This window comes from Brienomyrus brachyistius, chromosome 22, assembly GCF_023856365.1.
Source record: "Brienomyrus brachyistius isolate T26 chromosome 22, BBRACH_0.4, whole genome shotgun sequence".
Taxonomy (NCBI): domain Eukaryota; kingdom Metazoa; phylum Chordata; class Actinopteri; order Osteoglossiformes; family Mormyridae; genus Brienomyrus; species Brienomyrus brachyistius.
The window spans coordinates 9,628,776-9,655,091 of record NC_064554.1 but is presented as its reverse complement, the minus strand read 5'-3'; the positions used below and the strand labels follow the sequence as shown (position 1 = coordinate 9,655,091).

Genomic DNA, 26,316 nt, shown 5'->3' with positions numbered 1-26,316 from the left:
AAAAACAGTTAGTAACGTTTTTCACAAAAAGGGACAATTAATAGCTGTGTAATAGTTCCAACCTCGAGTCTTTACGTTAAAAATAATTAGTGTTCTTGCCACGTAAAATCAGGTCGTTTTCAGCACTGTCACCTTATAGAACAAATCGGTTTTTTTTGCCCAAACATAAGAGCTGCAGTCGTTTGAAACAGAGCTCGGTGGGTCCCGGTTCCTGGCCAACTGCAGCCAGGTCTCAGTGTCAGGTGGACAGTGAAGGACGTTGTCACCTTTTGATTCTGAGAGACCGGTGCACCGGGTACAGAGGCTGCTCTAAAGTACATCATTCAAATCCAGATTAGCTCAGGGAACTAATCTGGTTAATATACCCGCACACGTGTGTGGGTTATTGTATATGTATATGTTTAATTGTGGGGACCAAGTGTCCCCAAAATGTGATTTAAAAAAAACCTTTTGACATCGTGGGACCATTTTCGGTCCTCAAAGGGGATTTTTTACAAATCTGTCACTTGCGGAAAAAAAGTCAGAAGTCTTTTGTTTGGTTACTTTGGTTAATTACGGCTGGGTAGGGGTCAAGGTTGTCATTGCTGGGATTCATAGAAATGAATGGACGGTCCCAACAAATATATGAATACAAACGCGGCGTGCGTGTGCGTGTAACAGAGAGACAATATCAGACTAAGAAGCCGCTTCGATGCAATTTAACAAAAAACTGAATACATCTGACTAGATAACCGTCTATGTTTTTAACAGTCAGTCCCGTCAAAAATAGTGCACATTGTCCCAAATCCAGACATCTCAAAAAATCGTATGGCTCATTTTTACACTGATCGAGGATACAGGAAGACCGCAGATCAGACCCGGGGGGAAGAAGCTCGGTACTGCCGGGGGGGTTTAGGCAAGGCGGGGCTTTAGACCCAGGTAAAAGGTCCGCTTCAGCTGCTGGCTTAGTTTAATGCTTAGGTTTCACTTCAGAATGCGTGCGTGCGTGTTTAAAATGTTTATTTATACAGTGTATCATACAAATACATATTTAAGCTTTTTTGCTCATTTTTCCCTGAACTAAGAATTAAGAACAGCAGTCGTAAGCATGGATGTAAATAAATTAAATGGTTAGTACTCAAGAAACGATTATTGCCGTTTAACATTAATTCCATCTTCCTTTCCCAAAAGCTGGTGTCATTCCACTGTCCAAACTGACATTTAAACATCACACGCACGTGTTTCTCCTGCATTGCTTTCCTTATCCAGGCTCGTTTGCCTTGTTTTCGGTTCTGGCCTTTGAAAGCAGACTTCGGCATTTGCGTTCAGATAAAATCATGCTGTGTTTTACCACGTTTTTGAGGCACCATCTGCTCTTTTCTCTTTTCATTTCTCGATTTGTCAGCATATAAACTTGTGTTTCGTTTGGAAGGCAGTTTCTTGATTTATTTAAATTGCAGTTTGAACGAAGTCGGCGCAACATTCGCGGTTCTTCTTCGCGAGGAAAACCAGCAGTTCAATTCTCAAAAGCCCTTATAGATACCAAATACGGTGAATGTCATCTGAACATCGGATTAGCCACATCATTTGTTGGTAATCGATTTTGTCTTAAATGTGCCGCTCAAACACTTGACCGCAGTTAATTCTTTACAAGAATACATTTTCATTTTGCATTTCCATATATATATATTTCCTTTCTAATCGTCTTCATTACATTATTTTCCTTCCACAGTTGGTATTTTGTTGTGACATCAGCTCTGGGACATTCACATGCAGCTGAGTCAGCATCTCTCAGTCCCCCTGCTCCTAGGCCGGTCACAGATGCCCACATTTATTGGTACCAAAATTGCATGCTCAGCTCTGCTGTTTCTGACCCCCGGTGCAGGCTTCAGCTGCCTGGGGGATATTCTGTCATTCAGGGGTTCATAGAAATGCCATTTGTCCTAGAAGTGTTCCATAGTGGACATACTTCCATCCTTTGACCAACCAGCCCTGCCCCAGATAGCTGGCTCCACAATGGAAGCCCCTCACTTCTCCATCTTGTTATATAACATATCCGTCCCCTTGACAGTAAGCCTTCCCAAAGTCTGGTTATTGTTCTTCTGAGTGGAACTGGGACCCCCCCCATCATAATGCCGAAGCGCAGAACTTGGTGCTTAGTGACCAAATGTGAACTGTATATCCCTTATCTTATGCACTGATGGTTTTGTAGCTGAAATTAATTTTTATTTGGCTCACAGCCAAAGGAAAGAGGGAGTTTCATTTATATTTTCTATGGTTATGCAGTTGGATGAAGTCCTGGTCAGTCTATAAGCTGATACTGAGGGTCCCGGCCCCCTGCGTTAGAGAAGTCAGCCATGGATACTAGAAGCCATCCCTTCCTGCTGGAAACACAACATAATGGACCCATCCAAGGCCGAGACACTGAGAAGGTCTATGTCTCATGATGTCTGCCTTTTTCGAGCTGTGCAGTCAGTTTAAGCGCCAGGCATGAACTCTGTCAGGGTGTCCTTGGTAGAGTAGGCATTATTGCTCTTTAAAGAAAATTGCATATAGCTTAATTCCCCCAGTGACCCATACGCCAAAGATGCAGAACTTTCTTAAGTGGTGCTTTTCAGCTGGGATGGTCTGTAGAACCTTGCGCCTGGGAAGATGGGAAGACGTGACCACACTAGTTTGTTTTCCTTTCAAACTGAGACAGGCGGGGCTGTGCTTTCCGTACATGCGTATAATAAACCAGTATGCACCCCCTACCGGAGACTCCTACTCCAAGTCGATACCAGCATCGGAGATCTGCAGGGCCTGCATGAGGCAGCGATGAGGTAGACGCTGAGGTGTCCTCTTAAGTGTCCTTCCTCATGGAAGCATGAGTCATGATCGCTGATTGTCATTACTACAGATGTAGACTGTCAAACACCTAGAGCAAACATGGCATTATCTATTACAGCAATTCCAAAAACAGAGCATTATAATGTTTTTTCTACATAGCTACGAATATTTGTCAGAACTTGACGTAATGCACCACTAGTGACTATGTTTTGAAGGCTATATAGCCCCCCCCCCCAACCCTGACCGGAATGGTTCTCCCCCTGGCAGCTGCCAACCCTAAGGTGTAGATATTCCTGAATACGCTCCCACCTTGCTACCAGACTGTAGGTCGGTACTAAACATGCAGTACGCCTGTGAACAGCTTGGGTGATCGCTCAGGGTCGACTCAAGGAACTCCTGCTATTATTCAAACTGTCCGCGGTGGGTGGGACCTAAGCGACATAAAGCAATAAAGCTGTAAAGGTATAAGTGATTTAGGTAAATGCTGTCAGGACTTAAGCCCATCATTTGTACCTGATAACCTCACCTTCTTATCTCTTGCCTCATCAGTAACCTATATCCTGCATATACATAGTAATAATGTGTCTGTATTAAACATTGATATTGACAAAGAGTTCAGTGTCTATGCTAATGTTGTGATTTATGAATGTGATCAGCATGCACTAGATATGAATCCTTCCTGGTTTTTAGGTCATTCTAGAAAAGCCGTCATGAGTCTCCATTACGGATCTCCACTTTTCACACGTTAGCGGTTCACCGTATAACTTTCAGCCGCAGCTGAAAGCGTACGACGACCTTTAAGCGGTGGCTAAATCAGAATTGCTTCCGAATATCGTCAGCGAATCAGGCTGTCCCAGAGAACTCTCTACATGATCCATGTTCAGTCAGTTCACACCTTCCCGACACCCAGTACCCCACTGCTTCAGCGGCTGTGGCATCCATGCCAGAGGGCCCCTGGGGCAAACGGGGCTCTGACCTCATCAGCACCAGCGTGTGATGTGATCCTTGCTGTTTGAGTCGTGTGGGTAACCTGCTGCAGTCTGGGCTTTGCTTGGGGCCCAGGCAGCAGATGGCACTCCTATTCTCTCTGATTCTGTTCCTCCTGGACAGACACCTTGGCAAAGACTTATGTTTCCTTTCTCTTCCGGTTCCCGGAACAGGGCCTCTCTTCTGTCCTTGTATGGAGCTGCTGGGTGCTTTGTTCCTGCAGCCATGTTGTATCCCAGTGGACCTTCTTCAGAGAGCGAGACTATATATGCCCCCCTAAGCATACCGATAGGACATGCAGATCGCATGTGGTCTACAGGAGGAGCACGAACCGTGCTGGGTAGAGGGGTGGCATAGTCCGGGGATTTGGGGAGGGGGGTGGGGGGGGGGTCGACAGAGAAGGGAGAGAGGGGGAAAAAATCACAAGCAGGCAGTCATGACTCTGATTGCTCACCACATTTAACATGCATCCAGTTTTGTGGAAGCGCTCTCCCACTCTCCATGGTCCAACGCTCAGACCGTGACCTCCGTCTTGCTGTTGGTGGGCACCCCCTTAAGCTTCTGGGAGAGGTGTATCTGTTGTCCATACCCCAGGGGCTGAGTGAAGAGCTCGGGCAGAGTCTCGGTGTTGAATGGGCTCTTTCCAGAGTAGACATGCTGGCAGTCATAGGGCTGCTCCTGGTGCGACACCGGCTGCTGCTCGTAGCTTCTACTTGGGTCCCACGCCTTGAAAGCGGAGCTGGAAGTGAGGGGCTGCTGATTGGTCTTCGATATCTTCGACATTGGCATCTCAGAGGCCGCAAAGGTGATGGGCAGTGGGGAATGGATGTCAGGCGACGGCAGGTAGCTCTTCTCCTTGGGGTGGAATGTTGAGGGCTTGGGCTGGTGGTGGACATAGTCCACCATGGGGTAACCTTTATAGTAATCCCTGGCAGAATCTGAAGTGAAACAGGAAGGAAATGTTACATGCACCCATCTGCAGATTAGGGGGACTCCTTGGATGCGTCGGTCCATCATAGATACACACACATGTACAATTGCCAGTCATGAGATACAGCTCAGGAACAAATTAAGAGACAACAGCAAAATTGTCAGTCTGACTCAATTCTCAATTTATGGGTGTGTGTGTGAAATTTACATCTTTTTAAACTCCAGCCTGGCCCCCTCCCTGACTCCTCCCTGGCCCCTCCCTGACTCCTCCCTGGCTCCTCCATGACTCCTCCCTGGCCCCTCCCTGACTCCTCCCTGGCCCCTCCCTGACTCCTCCCTGGCTCCTCCATGACTCCTCCCTGGCCCCTCCCTGACTCCTCCCTGCCCCTCCTTGGCCCCTCCCTGACTCCTCCCCGGTTCCTCCCTGACTCCTCCCTACCCTCCTTGGCCCCTCCCTGGCCCCGCCCTGACTCCTCCTAATGCATCTCATTAGGACTTCTACTCTGTTATTTGGGACTTCAGTCCTGCTTCTAGGAGCCTGTTGATCCTAGCAGTGCACTTCACACCACTTAATGTTTCCCATTCTTTTTGAAGGTCAATGAGGTCAATTTATGAAGCACTGCCGGATAAGCTGCCGACCATCTCTGGCATTAGAAAGTTGCTTCTTCCCTCTGCCTGGCTGGTTTTTGGTTATTGCCGCTGTCTCCTGTTATTGTCAGAAACAAGTGTTGCTGTTTCTTACTATTTTTGGTTGCCATTTGTTTTAATTTTAAGTTATATTTGTATTGTCAAAATGTGTCCCAGAAATGAATAGTTCAAAATGCCAAAAGCCTCCTTTTTGCACACATTTTACTGCTCAGCACAAAATCTGTCTTACTCTGTGTTAAGCTGTTCTTTCTTCACCTGTATGCCTTGTTCCTGTATATTGTGGTCTTAGAAACTTGGAGGCTGGGAGCAGCCTGCCGCACAGTGCAGCCTTCTGCTAGCAGAACCAGGATTAAACCAGGATTTAAAAATGCAGATTAAAAAGAAATATATAAAGTGGTCTCTTCATTTTTTTCCCCAGAGCTGTATATAAATCACATCCTTGCGATAAACATAGAGAACATGTTAAGGTCAGGATTAATTCCTCAGTGCAAGTTACTGAATGGCACCACGTCCTACATTACATCCATCCATCAATCCTTCTTTTAACCATTTATCCCTCTAAAGGCTGTGAAGACCCCACGTTGTGTTTTTTTGGGGTTTTGAAGGTTCATTATTCTCTCCAACTTTAAATATAAATGACCAATCCTGAATGTTTTCTATGTGTTTAGCTGAAGTTATTGTCAGAAACAATAACCAATGCAGAAAATGTCTCCTTTTTGTACATTTTTACTCCTCAGCACAAAGTCTTAGTCTTACTCTGTGCTAAGCTGTTGTTTCTCTACCTTTATGCCTTAGATGTTTCTATGTCTTGGTTTCACACACAAACATGTTTATATACATACATATAGAACTTGTACTTGGAAAATGAAGACATTGAGAACGTGTTAAAGACATTTGGAACAAATGCCAAGAGAACAGACCAGCTGGAAATATCCTGTCGGTGAGCCGCCTTTGACACCTTGTCAGGAAAGGTAGGTCAAACATATGAACAGGCCGACACCGATTGTGACAGTGTTACATGGATGAGCCTGTTTAAGATGGGGGAATGTATCCTCCTCAGTGAACATTAAGTGCGATGATAACTGCAGAATACGTGTGAGTTTTAAAAATAGACCAAAGCGGCTTGTCGAGTCAGATTAGTGGGCGAGCTGTGAGTGAGGTCAGTGCTGTCAGCCCAGAGCCCTTGGACACTAACAACCTTGTTTATTTCTCCGTTTTTTTTTCCTCTTTAGTTTTTCATCTCGGGAATTTTAGTGGTCACTGTTTTTTGCCTTCCCAAGCTCTTTTGTCGCAGTCCTGATAATCTGCATTGGGGTGGGGAGACGGATGGGCGGGGACTGTGTATTAGTCATTAGCAGACTAGGCACCAGGGAGATATTAAAAGTTCACAGACACCTCTCTGCCAGTATACAATGTGCGAACACATAGAGTACAGGGCCTCCTGCAGGATTTTATCTTAGATTATGCACCCCCCCCACACACACACACACACACACACACACACATGCACCAGCGTACCTATTGTGAAGTCAGCCAAATTATAGTTTCTCTGAGGTAGTTCCTGAACCTTCTTTAAATCCCTACTCTGGAGTAGGTACTTTTTTCATTGACCAGGAACTACTTGGTGGGGCTTATCACTTGCTGAATGGTTGACCACAAGCACTGGCACTAACTTGTAAGTGCAGGCATAAGACAAATTGTGAAGTAAAAATTGAGCTGATGGGATTAGTTTTATATCTTACAGTAAGTACATTAATGAATGTGTTTTTTTGCTTACATCTCCATATTTCCGCATCGGAACATTTGAGCAATAACCAATATATTTCTGTCTACTATCCTGTGGCGGCTGGCCCATAGGGGACTCTTGGGCGCCGCCCTCCAGATGTAGGGGGGGATATAAAATATATAAAAATAAAATATATATATATATATATTTTTTATCAGTTTTACTTAATAGTGTGAGCCTACATGCAATCTGAATTATTTAAACAACATTTCTACAAACTCTCTCATTTAGCAGTGAATTTCCACCAATCATTTCTCTTCTTGGGCGCTCATCAAAGCGCCCCAGAAGTGCAACGAAATAGCCAATCATGCACGGTTGCTAGGCGAATATAATAAAGATTTCACCTATCAGCATCGCCGAATTAAATGGTTTTGGGGCCCTGGAAATTTCACCTCCTGCTACAGAAAATGCAGGAAAGTTTTGGATTTCTGTCACTCAGAGAGAGATGATGGCGACGATGACAGTTGAGGGGCAGCTTCCAGCAAGTTCCGTGAGATCGTTATTGAATTACCCTTCTGCGAGAAGGACGATGGTGGGAAAAATCCACGTTAAGGAGCTGGGACCCGACAAGCCCAAAATAAATCACCAACGATTGTGAAATTGTTGTCATTTTCTGACTGTTCATTTTAATGTTTATACTGGACTACGAAGGGAAACCTATTGGTACGTCAGCCCCACCAAGACTTTTTTTCACCTGCCGCCACTGCTACTATCGTCTGTATAACTTACCAGTGCAGGCCCTGGCTGATCTGGCACCCAAGGTGAAATTCGGCTGAATCCTGTCGAAAGATTCTGTGTCTTTCTATCTGGTGTTAACCAATTTGTCGTGTACCTTTACATATTTACATCTATGTTTCTATTTGCACTTTTGTATATACACTATATTGCCAAAAGTATTGGGACAAATCATTGAATTAGGTATTCCAATGACTTGCATAACTACAGATGTATAAAATCAAGCACCTAGGCATGCAGACTGCTTCTACAAAGATTTGCGCTCTCATGAGCTCAGTGAATTCACATGGTACCGTGATAAGATGCCACCTGTGCAATAAGTCGATTCGTGAAATTTCCTCGCTACTAAATATTCCACGGTCAACTGTTAGTGGTATTATACAAAAGTGGAAGCAACTGGGAACAACATCAACTCGCTATGAAGTGGTAGGCCATGTAAACTTTCTGCAGAATCAGTAGGTACAGACCTCCAAACTTCATGTGGCCTTCAGATTAGCTCAAGAACAGTGCGTAGAGAACTTCAAGAAATGAGTTTTTATGACCGAGAAGCTGCATCTAAGCGCTACATCACCAAGTGCAATGCAGAGCGTCGGATCCAGTGGTGTAAAGCCACTGGACTCTAGAGCAGTGGAGACGTGTTCTCTGGAGTGACGAATCACGCTTCTCTGTCTAGCAATCTGATGGATGAGTCTGGGTTTGCCGGTTGCCAGGAAAACGGTACTTGCCTGACTGCATTGTGCCAAGTGTAAAGTTCGGTGGAGGGGGGATTATGATGTAGGGTTGTTTTTCAGGGGTTGGGCTTGGCCCCTTAGTTCCAGTGAAATTAACTCTTAATGCAGTAGCATGCAAAGCCATTTTGGACAATTTCATGCTCCCAGGTTTGTGGGAACAATTTGGGGATGGTCCCTTCCTGTTCCAACATGACTGTGCACCAGTGCACAAAGCAAGGTCCATAAGGACATGGATAAGTGAGTCTGGTGTGAAGGAACTTGACTGGCCTGTACAGAACCCTGACCTCAACCAAACATAACACCATTGGGATGAATTAGAGCAGAGACTGAGAGCCAGGCCTTCTCGTCCATCATCAGTGTCTGACCTCACAAATGCTCTCCTGGAAGAATGGTCAATAATTCCCATAGACACACTCCTAAACCTTGTGGACAGCCTTCTCAGAAGAGCTGAAGCTCTTATAGCTGCAAAGGGTGGGCCAACTCCATATTAAAGCCTATGCATTAAGAATGGGAGGTCATTAAAGTTCATGTCCCAATACTTTTGGAAATATAGTGTATATTTCCTATTACATTAACAGTATCTTGGGCCTCATTGTGCAATATCCTGGAGTGCAAAATTTCAACTGCTATTCAGATTACAAGAATATACATTCTATTTATATACAGAACCACACATATACTTATATATTATGTATTGTTTAAGCACTTTAAATCAGTTTAATCTGTAGTGTTTTTCCTTCTTGTTTTTAACTGATATTTGTTACAATGAACATAAAGATCTTATATTGTCTGTTCCGTCTTCATAAAGGCAACGTGTAATGCAAAGTAACAATGAAGAGAAATATATCGCTCAAGAATCTTGTGATCTCAGTTCTCACTGAAAAAAACTGCGATTCATATTTTACCTAAAATCGTGCAGCTCTACTACTCTTTATGTTTCTGTTGCAGACAAAAAAGGTAAACAAAATGCATGTAACATTATCCAGTTAATAAGTCTAAATGCCAAGGGTGTGTACAGGCGTACGACTGCAGGCGCCCATTAACACATCGCATGTGTGTAGTTAATATTAACAGCACTCGGGGCCACATCAGACACATTCTTAATAAAGCCAAGTAATCTGTGAACTGTCCCTCTTTTATCATGAGTAATAAATGTCTCCTTATAATATCCCTTATATAGAGGAAATATGTCGCTTCATTAAAGATCTGTGTAATTTCTTCCTGACGGGTTTAAAATAACATGGTATGGCGGTTGTGATCATCACTTACATTATCTATCATCTAATCTTTATGTTTCCTCATTTCCCTTCTCTCTTTTACTGCTATAAAAAGACCTCAACCCCATAGTCAGTTTGGTCCGTACCAACATGAATGCTTTCAGATCTTTAGGCAGCTGGAAATCGCTTTGCTCCGGGGCATCAATACCCCCTGGGGAGCAGTAATAAGTGCATGTATACTGCAGAATCTTCACGCCACTTAAAAACTCTCCTGTTAGCGCTTAGTCACAGTAAAAAGTAAAGATGTGTGCTAGCAAAGATTACAGCATTAAGTAGACCTTCCATAGCGTGTGGTGTCTGAAGACATCGTGGAGTAACAGGCACGTGCATCTCATTAGACAGAAAATTAGTTATTCGCATCAGTTGAAGACGAAATCTGTCATTCCTAGTAAGAACTCACTCTGTAGTTTTGGAATTATGAAAACCATAGATAATGGTGCATGGCAGAGAGCCAAGGCTTGTGGCGACTGCTTACTGAGAGCAGTCCTAGGAGGGGAAAAACCACAAAATGCTGAAAGGGTGTTGGGTAACCAGGACTCATTGTCGTGGGATGTCATAACTGGTACAAACCAATAAAAGGACTATTGCAGCACAAATGGCAGAAAATTTTCATGATAATTATGAGAGTAACGTATCACAACACACAGGGCATCAAGCCCTGTTGCATATGGGGCTGTGTAGCCACAGGCCAGTCAGAGAGCCCATGCTGACCCCTGTCCACTGTCAAAAGTGCCTACAATGGGCATGCAAGCTATGGAACTGGACCATAGAGCAATGCAAGAAGACTGATGAGTTACGTTTTCTGTTACATCATATGTACAGTCAGGTATGTTTCGAGTATCCATGGGATCTGTGGAGAAAGCAGAATACCCAGAGGATTCCCCGTGATAAGAACATGCAGACCCCACACACGTGGAGCCATGACTGAGACTCGAATCCTGGTCCCAGTGGTGTGTGGCAGCAGTGCTAATCACTGTGCTGTTGCAGTCTTGTTTTCTGAGTTCTTGTTTACTTTACATATTTATCTTTAGCGTACAAATGAGCAGCTCTTTGGGTTTGTTACAGTGTGGTAAAGTGCAAGAACTTTGTTTTATTGTCTTTGTGGTCTGGATAAGTATGCAAATATTATGGGACTATTTTGGTATCCCCAGAATATCTCCAGAATAATGGCCTTCTGTGTATTATACAAAAAACATAAGAGGTGACTAAGTGCCGGAATGTGCAAATTGCGTACACTGCAAAGCAACGTCCCAAACCAAAGAGCGGGGGGGTGTCTGTGGGGTGTGCGCTTGATAACTCTTAAGCAAGAATTATTCATTTATGTCACCTTGCAATTTACAATGCTCGCATTAGGGAAGTGCAATTTGTCACCTACTTGGCCTACCAGATATTGTGACTGGTTGGCTAAGGATACCAAATATGAACAGAACACAAAGTGTATGTAAACTTGTTCAACATTTTGAACACGAGTTGTTGAGGTGGGCAGCAGTATTGCCGTCTCGTTGGGGCTAGTGACCGATTCTGGCAGGAACAAGATGAGCAACTCTAAGATGTGACTCTAATTCAAGGCCAGCAGCACCAGGGCCAATCTCCATCCATTAATACGGGGTTTCAGACAGTGACTCAAGGTGCCTGACTGTGAAAAAGGACTATCTAGGGCATCACTACCCCATCTAGGGCAACATGTGCAGCTCCTGAAGGGCCAAAAAGTGATTTTCTTTTGATGTGCATTTATAATTTTTTTAATTTTTGTTTTCATCATTGTATTCCCCGGATAAGACATGTCTACAGTTTTGGGACCTGTCTGCCAACTTATGCTTTATCGTTAATATGATAGCTCAAAAAGTATTTGGTGGATCTTTTTCAAATTTTAAAAACACGTCTGTGTAACAAATTAGAACTGATCGATTTTTGGGACAGAACGCAAAAAAGAGTAGTTTGGTCACTTGATCCTAGGCATGCAGCGATGAATTGCGAATCGGTTAAAAATCGATGTAAATGTATGACGATTTTAACCGGCTGATGTGGAAAATAAATCGCTACTTTATGAGTACTTCACAGTACTTTAACAGGAAAACTGGTATAATATTGCATTTGATTTGACAATGTCAGTTCGACGTCAGATACCACTGCGTATTCACGTTGACGTTGTACGTCAGTTTTTGGTTTTGACTGAACACGAGATGGCGAGCGAATTTGAAACTGCTGCCTCACAGCAAGAAGGTCCTGGCTTCGGTCCCAAGTCCTTTCTGTGTGGAGTTCGTAGCTCTCCCTATTTTTGCTGGGGGGCTTCGGTGTCCTCCCACTGTCCAAAAGCATGCAGAATAGGTTGATTGGTGGGTCTAAACTGGCCCTGTAGTTGTGTGAGTGTGTGCGCCCTGTGGTCTGCAGGCGACTGCCCAGGGTTGGTTCCCGTCTGTGCCCATTGTTCCCATGATAGGTTCTGGTCCTCCCCGTGACCCCAGTTGGGATCAAATGGTTTGAGAAAATGGATGGATGGACGCACCGCCCGATCTTAAATCGTTCTGTCTGTCATAGATGCTGCCAGTTTCTCCCTGGAACAGCCAGTGAAGGAGACTGATGGGGAAATCGATTTACGTTCATACCGCTCCCATACTAACCCCTGGCAGGAAGCTGCTGTGTCGTCACTGACTGATGGAGATGGTCTGAACACCTCTCCCCCTTCCTATAGGTTCCTGTCTCTGCCCTCAATTGGACCATGCAGGTCGTTTGTGTTTAATTAAGGTGTGATTAGAGCTGTACTGATCCAGCGCTTGCTGCCACTCCTACTGAAGCATGATTCGCTCTGTCCAAAAGCCCCGACTGTGTCCTCTGATTGACTTTGGCTGCGCAGTGAGGGGGGGGGGGGGGCCCAGGGCATAACTAATTTCCCCGCTGGGGTAAGGGGTGATCCCAAAGAGGTGTTTCAATGTGCTGGCTCCCCTTAATGAAGCGATATCAGATTGACACCCAAGGGGGAGTCACAGGCTCTGTGACTGTGTATAAATGGCACCCCAGTCCCCCCACCAGGCAATAAACACACCCTGCCGCATCCCTGTCAAGATGCAATGTTACTGCCTGCCTGTCTGCATGTTGTCCTACTGCAGGCATGACTGCATACTGCCCTGTCGCCTGTCTGCCTGTGCTATTGCATGCCTATCTGCACGCTGTGCTACTGCATGCCTGCCTGCACACTGTCCTGCTGCAGGCCCGTCTGCATGCTACCCTGCTGAAAGCCTGTCTGCACATTGCCGTGCTGCAGGCCTGTCTGAACGCTGTACTACTGCATTCCTGTCTGCATGCATTGTTTCAGATTGTAGTCCGTGTGCATTTCTGCATGTGTGATGGGTCCTGCCTGTTCTTCTCTGAGTATGTGTGCCCCTGTGGCAGCATCAGGTAAGGCGTGATTCTGCACCGCAGCTGGGCTGGGGGACCTGGTGCTACTGAAAGGGCCTGTACATGCAACTGCTCTGCACTTACCTGTGAGCTTGAGTGACGTGTGCTTGGTGAAGCCCAGGTTGGAAGAGCTGAAGTGGCTGTTGGGGTGTGTGAGGGAAAGCGGTGGGTACAGCGGGGAAAGGGCGGTATTGTTCAGTTGGCTGTGCTCTAGAGACGACCCTGGGGAGAGCACACAGAGTGTTAGTTACCCACAATGCACAGCGCCGTGGCATTTCTATGAGGCTGCCATACTCAGCTCACCTCGTCATTCATCCCAGAGGCTTAATAAGAGGCCGCCCAGCAAGCGCTGCTTGAACCTGGACGCAGGCGTTTTCACAACCAGCTGTGTCAAACTGCTCTGCTCCCTTACCCCCCCTCCCTCAGTGGGCTCCTGTGTTCCTGTAGCTTTTCATTATCTGTCAGTACCAGTAGCTCAGAGCTGCTGCTGTTTTCATGGAGTATGCTATCGATCCAGTTAGAAAATGACAGTGCAGAAGTACGATGGGCTCCTGGTTGGTGCTGTGTTAAATGAAGGTAGGTCTTGAAGGATCTGAGGGGCTTCTGCGTTGAGGGAAAGAGCCACCCCCCCCCCCCCCCAGGTTTGCTGTATTCCCCACCTTCCCCCTCAGGAATACGTTTTCCAGTCCTTGTTCTCTTGTTCCCCTGCAACCTCATTTCCCTGTTCCCCCAGTTACCTCATTCCACTGCTCTCCCATTTCCCAGCTCCCCCATTGCCCTGTTCCCTTGTTCCCCCAGTTCCCTCATTCCCTTGTTTCCTTGTTCCCTCAGTTCCCTTGTTCCCCCAGTTCCCCCATTGCCCTGTTCCCTTGTTCCCCCAGTTCCCTCATTCCCTTGTTCCCGCAGTTTCCCCATTGCCCTGTTCCCTTGTTCCCCCAGTTCCCTCATTCCCTTGTTCCCCCATTCCCATTTTCCCCCAGTTCCCTCATTCCCCTGTTCCCTCGTTCCCTCAGATCCCCTGTTCCCCCATTCCCTTGTTTCCCTGTTTCTTTGTTGCCCTATTCCTTGATTCCTCTGTTCCTCCATTCCCCAAATTTCCTCATGCCCTTGTTCCTTTATCACTGTAGCTTAGTCTGTTCTGTTACCTGCTGCCGCATGCTGCTCGGCAAGGCCTTTACCGCATCTTTAATTATGGAACCCCACTGTGACGTTGTGGGATGGGGAATCCGCTACCCTGACAGTGGTAGCAAGGCTGCACATGCGGTGCTGTGACAGGGCTCAAGCCAACTCGCTCCCTGTACCGCTACGACTCACTGCACAGAACTTTCTCCTGGCTTCCGTCCCCCTGGGGCGGCCTCACGGCGTCGAGCCAAGTTGCCATGGTTTTCAGCTCTGTCCAGCTCAGTGCTGCCCTCCGGTGCCCAGGGCTTAGAGGTCGGGAATTGCTGCTATGCGCTTTAGGTATGTTTCTCTTTTCTTTAATCCAACATGCAGGCAGAACTAATTTCACTAAATTTATGGTATGTGATTCTGTGGGTGGGTGGGGAGGGGGGGGGTCACATATTCCTAAATATTAAATATTACCACCAAAGAGTGTGTGTGTCTGTCTATGTGTGTGAGTGTGTGTGTGTTTTTGTGTGTGCGCCCCTGTCTGTGTGTGTGACTTTGTATGTATCTGTGTATGTCCACGTGTGTGACTGTGCATGTGTGTGAGTGTGTGTGCTGCCGCAGTATAACAGTGTGTGTCCCTGACCCCCCATGATGCCTGTCAGGTTCCCTTGCCCCTGCGGTGAGCATGCCAGGGAAATGCCACTGCCATTATAATTGGATGGTTAACGAGGGCTGACAGGGTCCCCTCTGCTTAGCCGTTCTGTGCCCGCTGCTGGCCCTGCATCCCCGCTGGACAGCCGCAGCCACCTGAGGTGAGGTAATGCCCAGGCGGTGCAGCGTGACGGCAGCGAGTGTCCCCACGGCCGCCATCACCATGACGAGCCTCAGCTCCCTGCGCACTGCAATTCCTGTGCATACTGGTCTGGCATGGCACTCCTTCCCGTTCAGCTGGTGCGTCACCCTGCTGCCGAAGTAAAAATGCGCACAAAAGGCCCTCGGTCGGCTGCCGTAGGTCTATTAAGGCACCTGGGGCCTGGAGCAGCTCTGCAGCAGGGTGTAAGCAGTATCCAACTGGCAGCCACTGGGAATGGTGAGGTGAAAGCGCTGTGCTGCAGCAGGAATCCCAGGAGGTGTTTGGATGGCATCCCTTTCCACACCGCAGTAGCCTTCGCCCTGCCTTCGCACTGTCCCTTCCCTGCCCCCCAGCACCCAGTGACCTCAGCCACTGCCCCCGGCTGCACGCTCCCATGCAAGCATGGGCTGGGGTCGCTGAGTTCTACAGCCTTCTCTGCTGCTGTAGGAACCAACCACCCGAATGTTCAGAGCTGCCGTGTCTAATGTGATGCACCCAAAGCCTGCAGGGACTCGCATATGGCGGCTTCCGGCTTTCGTGGACATCTGCGTGAGTCGCATGGGAGGGTGAAGGGGCTGGGGGCTGCGCCTGCACAATTAGAAACCCCTGTGTCCCCTCGACCTTCAAAAGGCAAACACATCCACCTCCGTCCTCCCCAATTGGTATGTCCTGGTTTTACATATAATTTTTTCCCTGGATCATTGAAAGGAAGAAAGCACAGCTTGGGGGGAGGGGGGGTTATCGGTCTCTGCACACATTTGTAATTGATGGGTCTCTGGGACAAGCTGCTTGTGTCTCTGGATAGCTGGGGGGGGGGGGGGAACGAGGGGGACAGGAGGAGATGTAGGGAGTGTGAAACGGATGGAGAGGAAAGAGGACCAAACAGACAGATGATGGTTAACACATGTCAGGGTTAGGGGAAGCAGTGGAAAAAATGAGCATGGATAAAAAGCAGCCATGGGGGGCCAGAGCGGGGGAGCAGCCAGGCTGGAGATGCTCGTCCCCAGATGCTCGCTCACTCACTTGATGGGCAAACTGCAGCCGTTATTCTTTTAAATGATTCCTTTATTCCCTGCTTGCAAATCCACATTCCCTCACCAGCATTTACTCCACTGCCGCCCTCCTTCACGGGCCTTTGCCCTTGTGCCCTGAGCATGGAGGAGGGCCTGCCCTTGCCTCACTGACATGGCCCTCTGTTTGGGGCTGGGAGCGGAGGGGGGTCACTCACTTCAAGCCATATAGCTTGAAATGAGTGACCAGAACATGATGTTTACCAGAAAGGGCATCTTCAGGTAACTAGGGGTAACATATGTAGCCTCTCCAGCACTGGGAATGTAAGAGAAACGCACAAAGCTGCATGTGACTATCTATGGCAGAGTGACCTGTGGCTGTCACATTGCGGACGCATAACATTGTCACACCGTGTGCAAACATGGTGCCTCTAGAAAGCATCCAGATGTTGCATCAACACTCTTATCAGTATCACTGTAGGGAGTCTGAGCTCAGAGGGCAAAGCAAAAATACCATCATAAATCATGGCGGAGCCCCGCGAAGATGGAGGGGAAAGGATTGTCCCTGGTTCTGATCATGGCCCAGCTGAGTGGGTGTGGAGTCCCTGGTTCTGCTTGTGGCTTGGCTGAGCTCTTCTTGCTTTTCATTCTGGTTGCCAGTGATGGTCCCCCAGGGCAGAGCATAATTCTGTGTTAAATGTGATTTTTCCTTCTCCCTGCTTCATCCTCCCTTTGGTCACACGCTCTGTCTTCCTCATGCCGCATCATGATGATCATGTGCTGCTGTGCACTGTGCTGCACCCCCCATTATCCATTATCCTGAAGGGCGCGACAGTCCCGCTGGTGTCCAGCTGGGGCAGCGCTCACTGACAGAAGCTAATGGGGGCCGTCTGGGTGTCTGCCCACCCTGCAAAGCGAGTCGGGGGGAGGCGGGGGGGGGGGGGATGTGCCAGCGGCATGGCAGACAGACGGTGCACATGCAGGTGGGCCGCTCTGCTTCGTCAGCAGCCTCTAATGACCATTTAATTAAGCACAAGCAAAGCCCAGTGGTGGAGAGATGTCCTGGAAAAGGAAAGGCCGTGTGAAAGGGGCAGGCAAGAGGGGCTGTGGTTGTGGGGTAAGGAGCTCGCTTTCTTAAAGGAACGGACCAGAGGGGCCGTGTTTGTGGGGTAAGGAGCTCCCGTTCTTAAAGGGGCGGACCAGAGGGGCCGTGGTTGTTGGGTAAGGAGCTCCCGTTCTTAAAGGGGCGGACCAGAGGGGCCGTGGTTGTGGGGTAAGGAGCTCGCTTTCTTAAAGGGGCGGACCAGAGGGGCCGTGTTTGTGGGGTAAGGAGCTCCCGTTCTTAAAGGGGCGGACCAGAGGGGCCGTGTTTGTTGGGTAAGGAGCTCCCGTTCTTAAAGGGGCGGACCAGAGGGGCAGTGTTTGTGGGGTAAGGAACTCTCTTTCTTAAAGGGGCGGACCAGAGGGGCCGTGTTTGTGGGGTAAGGAGCTCCCGTTCTTAAAGGGGCGGACCAGAGGGGCCGTGTTTGTGGGGTAAGGAGCTCCCGTTCTTAAAGGGGCGGACCAGAGGGGCCGTGTTTGTGGGGCAAGGAGCTCCCGTTCTTAAAGGGGCGGACCAGAGGGGCTGTGTTTGTGGGGTAAGGAACTCTCTTTCTTAAAGGGGCGGACCAGAGGGGCCGTGTTTGTGGGGTAAGGAGCTCCCGTTCTTAAAGGGGCGGACCAGAGGGGCCGTGTTTGTGGGGTAAGGAGCTCCCGTTCTTAAAGGGGCGGACCAGAGGGGCCGTGTTTGTGGGGCAAGGAGCTCCCGTTCTTAAAGGGGCGGACCAGAGGGGCTGTGTTTGTGGGGTAAGGAGCTCGCTTTCTTAAAGGGACAGACCAGAGGGGCCGTGTTTGTGGGGTAAGGAGCTCTCTTTCTTAAAGGGACAGACCTGAACTGAAAGGCCATGCTTGACTTAGAAACCCCAGCTCACAGCTCACCTCTGTCTCGTAGCCCCCTGGCAGAGAGTCCATTGGTCCCCTTGGGTGGGTGGCCCTCCATCCCCTCGAGGCACCCCAGCTCACCCCCTGGCTGCTTCAGGAGTTGAGTCCGACCCCTGGAGAGAAGGGAGAGAAGCGTGAAAGTGGTGAACGATTCACTTAGTTCAGAGCCAGGGTGTCCGGGGAGCACACGAGAGATGTTGTTCTGCGAGGTGTCGTAGTTGCTGTTGTATTCCTTTAATCTCACACTGGCATCTCTCATTTACACAAAGCACTATGGGTACCAGCAGAGTTGCCTTGAGTGTGGAATCACCTGCTAATAGTGAGGCGAGGCGAAGGGTGCCATAAGGCTTAGCGTCGCTGCCCACTGGAGGTCCACTGTCTGCCAGCCCTCCTCTGTGTTCTGGAACTTTCTGTTCTACCCTAGTGCCCCCCATTCTGCTGCCAGCTTCAGCCATGGCACCTTCCCTACATCGTCCCCACAAGCAGATTCCATGTAACACAGTGATATAAGCAGTCAGTTGCCTTTAAGAAAGCAGCGAATGTGCTTCTTCTCGATGAAACGCTTTCTGCGTCCTGCCCTGGCAGCTGACAGCATCCCTTGTCTACAGTGTCATGCTCATGCGTCACACTCCACCGTTCTGCCTCTACAAACCGAATCCTCATGTCCCTCCCAAACACGGTCCCCTCCCTAAGTGTGTGCAACCTTTGATCTTATGAACGTGATGTTTTTTGGGGTTAGTTGAAGCCAGTCCCGTGCCCCTGCTCCGTGTGCCTGTGTCTCATTTTGATGCTTTTGACAATAAAAGCCATGCCTCCCCCCCCACCCCCACTGCCCTGCAGCATAACCCCCCATCTACGTCTGACATCAAAGCTCTCGGGCGGCAGTAATACTCGCATGTCATGCCCTGAGTGGTGTGGTGCCGGGTTTTAACGTGCCACGTAATGAAATTCGACTCGGCCTCATTTAATTTTGGATGCCAACTGACACACACCACTGGCTACATGGGGTCAGGTAAGTGTAATTGCACGCTCACTGTCATGATGTCTGACTCAGTGTACTTTAGTCATCCTGCCAGGGGGAGGCGCTGTAATCCAGAAGTTACCCATTGCCAGCCGACTGGTGCTTAAGCGTTTTTTGTATGGCAAACACCTGCCTTGGCAGCGATCTGCTCACCCAGCGCAGCCCACACTCTCTGTCTGTGTCCCTCCGTTTGACTAAAGCTTGGCAGTGGACAGGATCCCTGTGCCCCCCAGGGATAATGCAAACTGTGATCCCCCCCCCCCAACTACAGATCTCTGTGCTGTTTGCTCTGGTCCATGATGGGCGGAAGCTTGTGTTGGCCCCTGGGTGCCTGTATGGATTCCAGATCGATGAGAACCGGCCCAAGGCGAGTCATCCATCCCAGGCAAGCCCTGCTGACACTGCACTCTTGAGATGGCGCCGTTTCCGCTTGCAGTGCCACCACCACGCACTGCCATGTCGGGAACTCATTGGCTGCTGTGAGCCAGCCTCGGTCCGGGGCGTGACCTCCAGTGTAATCACCCCCGCTCGATGGAGACGCGTCCCACGCCCCGGTGTCACATCTAGCGCATGCCATTAGCCCTGCCAAGCCCGGACTTGGCCACCATGGAATGGAACCCTCTGCTGTGTAGATCACCCCGAATGGGGCTGATCCAACTGCACAGACCCTCAAACCCTTGTTCTTTGCAGTTCCATCCTCTACCAGCCCAGTTCCTTAAACCCCTGTCTGCCCCTGGGTGTGTCCCCTCCCCTTTTTCCGGGGGTTTTAACCCCTTCACTACTTCAGCCTGACTGCATTAACAGTTCAGACTGATTTTTATGTCCTGCCAGATGCCTCTGCTGGGTGGATGTAAAAGACCGAGGTCCCCACCATCACTATCTGCTTTTCAGGTTTAGCAGTTAGACCTCCGGTGTCCCCTTTACCCTCACTATCCACCTCCCCTTTCCCTCTCTCCTGTCCTCCTCCCCTCTCCCCTGCTCCTGTCCTCCTCCCCTTTTCTTCTCTCCTGTCCTCCTCCCCTCTCCCCTGCTCCTGTCCTCCTTCCCCTCTCCCCTGCTCCTGTTCTCCTTCCCCTCTCCCTCTCTCCTGTTCTCCTTCCCCTCTCCCCTGCTCCTGTTCTCCTTCCCCTCTCCCTCTCTCCTGTTCTCCTTCCCCTCTCCCCTGCTCCTGTTCTCCTTCCCCTCTCCCTCTCTCCCATCCTCCTCACCCTTCCCTTGCTCTTGTAATCCTTACTTTTTTTCTTGCTATTGTCCTCCACACGTCTCCCTGGCTCTCGTCTTCCTCACCTCTTCCTTGCCTGTCCTCCTCACCTCTCGCTCACTCCTATTCTCTGTGCCTCTCCCTCGCTCCTGTTCTCCACACTTCTCCCTCGCTCGTGTCTTCCTCACCTCTCCCTCGCCCCCGTCGCCCCCCACTTCTAACTGTCTGTAATGGAGGAGCAGTCTCAGGCGGAGACTTCAGAGTCTTCAGTTTAAATGGTGTCTGACTGCCATCCAGTGATTACCTGATGTTCCTCCTCCTCCGCCTCCTTTTCTGTACTCACTGTGTGTCTGCACACACATGCAAACATGCAGAGATGTGGTGGCACACCACAGTGCATTTTTCCCAGGCCGTCCCCCTGGCCCGTGGCCTGCTGATAGCAGCCGGTACGCGGGTGTGAGGGTAGAAGCGCATTTTGATCTTTACACCTTGGGGACCAGATACAACCCCGAGTGAGGTGTCAGTGAATTATATTTCTGATCCCCCGCACCCCACCCCCCACCAATAAAAGGCAACAATGATAGAAGAAGTGGAACCCTGAAGCATACAGTCGGTGGGGCTACCGTGATGGGTTTAACCCAATGGGGGCCAGTCAAGGCATCAGTGCCACATCATCATCAGTTAAACCAGTCAGGAGTTCTCAGCACAGGCTAATCTCCCCTGCAGGTTTCCATTGGAGGAGGTGCTCGGCTGCAGAGCCTGTGAGCAAATTGCATTTCTCCCAAGCTTCTGGGGAAATTTCCAGCCCTGAGTTTCAGCCCGTTTGCGTCTCCCTAGCAAAGGCCACCCCCTCAAGCTTGTACCAGGTTTCCAGTTGCATCTTTACTGGGCTTTTGATATAAAAGGGAGCATTCAGCAAGATCCCACAGTCAAGAAGACGTGACACAAGCGGTCACCATGGGGGGTCCTGCAGACCCCCCCCCCCCCAGTCTTCAGTAGTATAGCAGCATGTGGGGGGTATTTTTAGCTCTTGAGCTCTGTGCTGCTCTTTCGTTCATCAGTCAGAGTTGATCCTCTCGAGTGGGTCGCATGCCCAGGCGTTTCACACATCCCCTCAGCTCCGCCCTTTGTCCGGGATCTAATCAAACCTGGCTGTAAAGGAATGTGTGTTTACCATGTGTTTTTACTACTTTTCCTGTATTACGATTCCGTTTGTCCTCCTGCCTGCGGTCCCCGAGGCAGCCTCCCCCGTAACACCCTTCACGGTGCATCCGTCACACGGCACTTAGCATCGCTGCTTAGCACATTGGCCATTAAGCCCCTTATCTCCCCGTTAATTAACACCAGAGCTCGCTGCTGGCTGTCCCTCCTGGCCATCAGCGGGGGCTCTATCTGCCTTGTGTCCTGTAGCCTTTTGTCACTGAAGGGCTCAGAAGCAGCGAAGAGACAAAAAACTTCATCTTCTGTCCAATACTCTGCTCAGCATATCCTGCTCTGTCCAATAATTCTGATATGTAACCGCTCTGCAGGGCACACGTCAGAAAAACCTGTTTTCGCTAATTAACATGCAGGCTTCATGTTTGGTCTCTAGATGGCGTAGTGCTGATCCCATGTATGTGATCTGAGTGAATTTGGGACATGAGATTAAAGCTGATCTTCAGCGGTTGTAAGTCTCCCCAGACATGGCAGACACCTGTCCAGATTTACAATGGTCCCGTCCATGCTGGAGGAGGGCTGGTCCCGGGGTGATGGGGGGGTGGGGGGGCGGGGGAGGCAGGGCAAGAGGTTACATTTACAGCGAGAGTCAGTGGAGTTCATGACAGTTACTCTAATTAGAGTCCAGGGGATGCCAATTGATGTTACTGTTCCCAATGTAAACAGTGTTTCTTATTATCCAGTATAAAAAAACACAGTTAGAGCTACCTTCTGTGTTATTTAAACAACGACTGATGTACCTGATGGAAGGACGAGTCTAAGTGCCCCAGGGTTTGTACAAGGTCATGTGACACATTAGCTTTTTTTAGAAATCGTTGTCTGGAACTCCTGACGTTCTGTCCACTCTGTCATCTCAGAATTGTTCTGACTTTTCTAGACGGCACTGATAAGATTGAATAAGATTGTTATTTTTAAATCAGTGCCCCCTCCCTTAAATTCGGCGTTAAAGCCTTTGCTGAAACCTGTTTTCGTTTGATTATCTGAATGAAAATGCTGCCTGCTGGCTTTGCGTCCGAGCCTGTTTCCATAGCTCCTGGGGGGGGGGGGGGGGGGGGTCATTCTTTCACAGACTCACCGTCCTCTTTCTGCTTTTGGGTTCTACCAATCAGACAGAAGTTTTAAAGCAAGACCATGTTCTTACGGAACATTTTGGCCGCATCTTTCTAGCTGGGCGTGATTTACCTGGGGGGTGTCGTGCAGCCGCGATAAAGCCCACAATCACCCCCCCCTTTGGCTTGGGTTGCAGCTTTAATGAGTGCAAGGCGGTGCTGAGCTTTGGTGAGGTTGGAGGGATGGGAGGCTTCATTGTCCTCCTGCCCGCACTGCTGCCCTGCCAGGCCCCCGAGCAGCACCTGTGTCTGGGCTGATGTGCGTTTAGCTCCCATAATTCCTGAGGCAGCTCCAGAGTGTGATCGCATTAGTCAGAACACGGTATACTCTTGGATCGCCATGGCACATCTGGGGGTGGAGGCTGGGAATGTGAAGGTACGTAAAATACACATGAAAATAGTGCGTATTCTGTCCCTTTGTGTAAACACGCCATCGCTGTGGGGCGTAGCGCGCGCCACATCTGTACAGCCCTCAGAGTCAGGGGACGATTCTGGAAGCTGTATAAAGTTGGGAAGGATGGATTTATAAACCTGTGCATCTGCAGTACGAGAGCAGCATGATGAAATACAGAAGGGGGGGGGGGCTCCATCACTACAGGACAGCACACAGCGTCTTTGGAAGTTATGACGTTTTCTTAAAGTTACGGCGTTCCTTCGAAAAGCTGCACGTGGGTTTTGGTTCTCCACATGGTGTTTTGAGGAGCGGATTTACCACCACAGGGGGGCGCTCTGACATCCATATCTCAGCAAGCGAGGTGCTTAAACTCGAAGGAGCCAGCGACATATTAGTCCCACCAACCTTCAGCTTGGGGTCCCTGTCAATTGATGGCTCTCATTAACCTAGCGTTAACCTGTCATCATTGTATTTCTTGAGTTGATATGACACTGCCTCGCCCACCCCCCAAGCCAGCATGCCACAGAGAGGCTGACAGGCCAAGAGGACAATTAGGGTAAACACCCTGCGCTCTGTGGTAAATTTCTGTAATGCTGATAGGTTTGGATTTTGGATGCCCAACCTGAGGCCCTAGTTCCTCCTCCCCTGCCTGCAACCCCCCATTATGCCATCAGAAGAACATCTGGGGATGGTTCCTTCACCCCCTTTCACCTCCATCATCTTCCCCTTACAGTGAGACAACTTTCCCCATCTCAGTCCACATTAATCCCCTGGTGTGGGACCTATCCCGTTTGTCAACACCCTTGCTTACCTGGAGTTCGTTGTTTCATTCTGGCCTTGCCGGCTCTTGTCCAGACCAACCCTGGTAAAGATTCCCACCAAGACCATGATGGCCACCACTCCGCAGATGATGTAGACGATCATGTGTGTGCGGTCCAACTCCGGCTGCTCCCGGGCCTCTGTGACAGGGGCGGGCGGCTTTCCCGTGTTGGCCCACACCGGCGTATCATAGTTAGAGCAGGCTGACTGGTCCAGTTGGTGACTTAGGAACTTGCAGCAGAATCGGTAGTAGCAGGATCCACAGCAGAACAGGTAGACGCCCACGTTGCAGTTGAAGGACGGGTCCCACTGGCCCATCACGTCGTAGTATCCCCGACAATGGCTTAACACGGGCCCAGAGGTTTGGTTCTCCACATCCCCTCCCGGTGTCGTCAGGGTCAGCTCTGGAACCGCTGAAGGCACCATGGTCCAGTTGGCTTCCGTGCCGTTCATCTCAACCTGCTTGTCATTCTGGGCCAACGAGGTGGAGCTCAACAGTAAGGCGAGCAGGAGGGGCATCTGGGTGGCCATGTTGGGCAGATCTCAATGTCCTGGACAGAGAAGGAGGAGGAGTTCAAAGGACAGATCCTTTGATCTGATGATATTAACACTAATTAGAGTTCGGTAGATCCCCAGTGACCAGCTAATTCAATCTTGACACTCTTTTGGAAGAAATTTTGATTTCGATGCTCATCAAAATATTTGCGCAGAACCAGGTCAATATCCAGAAATTAATTACCGTCTGGCTAGTTAAAGCCGACCAGGCGGGCCAGATGAATCCCGATCGCTTGGAGAAAGGGGTAAAAGGCTGTCTCTGTTGTTCACACGATGGAATGTGAATCCAATCCACAAAGAAGCAAGTCAGATCCAAAAAAAAAGATTCAGTGTCAGATTGAGAAGGTAACCGTGTCAGATCCAGTGTTTTCTGGAAGCTCCAAACTGGCACTTGTCACCAGGAGGTGGCTGCTTAGCAGAGCGTTTCCCTGACAGCGTGAAGGCTTTGCTCTTTATTGTGTCTTCATGGTGGACAAAAGGAGGTGGAACGTCCAAGTACAGAGCAGAGTTTTGCCAGGAGAGCTGTCCCAGTACCTGCGCATGCCCTGCTGCTAAACACTCTTCTCGTGGTTATTTTTCCAATAAATGCCTCTTTCACAAGGTGGTCAAGTGCAATTTACTTCTCTCCTATATGACCTTTGGTCCTAGTGTTGGTCTCAGATATTTCACGCCTTCGGGGGATTCTGCCTTCCCAGGAGTTGCTGGGAAGGCAGAAAATGGTCACAGTCCTCTGGTGTATCTGTGTCCCAGGCGGGATGGACACACAGCGCTACGTGCGTGTGACTTCTCAGTTTGTCACCAAGCCTCTGCCCCTCTTTTCTTCAGGAAAACAACAGTGCCGTGCAGCTACGAATTCTTAAATGTGCTTTTCTGCCGATTCCTCTGTGTCAATTTGTGTGCTGGGTTACACAGGTTGTTTGGTTTCCTGATTTAGTGTTTTTCTGTTCAGCTTTTTTTTTTTGTCTTCCATCAGTCTGCCTCTCTTGTTCTCTCTCCCTCTGTCAGCTTTGAATCTTTGATTGACTCAGGGCTTGTATGTTGGGTCCAGTTTCTTCACTTTCAAAACCTAAAAGGGAAACATGACACCTCTCCAACATGCAAAAAACAAAATGATCAAAATGAAACAAGCTGTAATCCCGTTTGCATGGTTCCAGTGGAGTGAGGAGAAATTCCAGTGTCCTTCCGCTGGTCCTTTATGGTGTCTTCCCGCCTCCTGGCGCTTTCTGGTGAGCCGTGGATTCTGAACTCTCACCCCTGCCTCCTGAGCTGGGTTCCTGAGAAGTAGGTGTGCAGGGAGATGCACGTCCTCATGCGTCTGTCACGTTTTGCAGGGAGCTGAAAAACACACTGAACTAGTTCCTTGCTGGTGGCCTGACCGCGGCTCCTGTTGACAGAGGCTTGCTTCACGCTCTGTGCTTCCGTCCCGTTTCTCTCTCTCTCTCCTCTACTCTGGCAGGACTACGCGCTCGTCTTTCTTTGTCTCTCCCTCTCTCCCTCCCTCTCCCTCCCTCTCTCTCCCTCTCTTTCCCTCTCCTGCAAAGCGGCTGAGCGCTCCTATCACAGCGCCTCTCCCCTCTTTCTCTCGCTTTGTCCCTGACACGCCTCCCTCTCTCTACCTCATGCTTTTTTGCTCTCCTCCTGAATATCTCCCTTTGTTATCATCCCTCTATCCTCTGTCCTGTTATGCAGCCCCTTCCCAGTCTATCAGTCCACTCCCCTCATGGTCTGCAGCCACTCGCTGCTCTCCTCTT

The 26,316-nt window shown here is 49.2% G+C and overlaps 1 protein-coding gene across 1 annotated transcript; it reads right to left on the bottom strand.

Moving 5' to 3' along the window:
- On the bottom strand, positions 1–26,316 carry LOC125718354 (protein shisa-8). The gene is made up of 5 exons (XM_048992158.1): positions 24,003–26,316; positions 18,249–18,364; positions 13,383–13,520; positions 4,250–4,733; positions 1–2,896 (listed from the first exon to the last, which is right to left on the bottom strand). The coding sequence occupies exons 1-4, from the start codon at positions 24,539–24,541 to the stop codon at positions 4,309–4,311; spliced, it is 1,218 nt and encodes a 405-aa protein (XP_048848115.1). The 5' UTR covers positions 24,542–26,316; the 3' UTR covers positions 1–2,896; positions 4,250–4,308.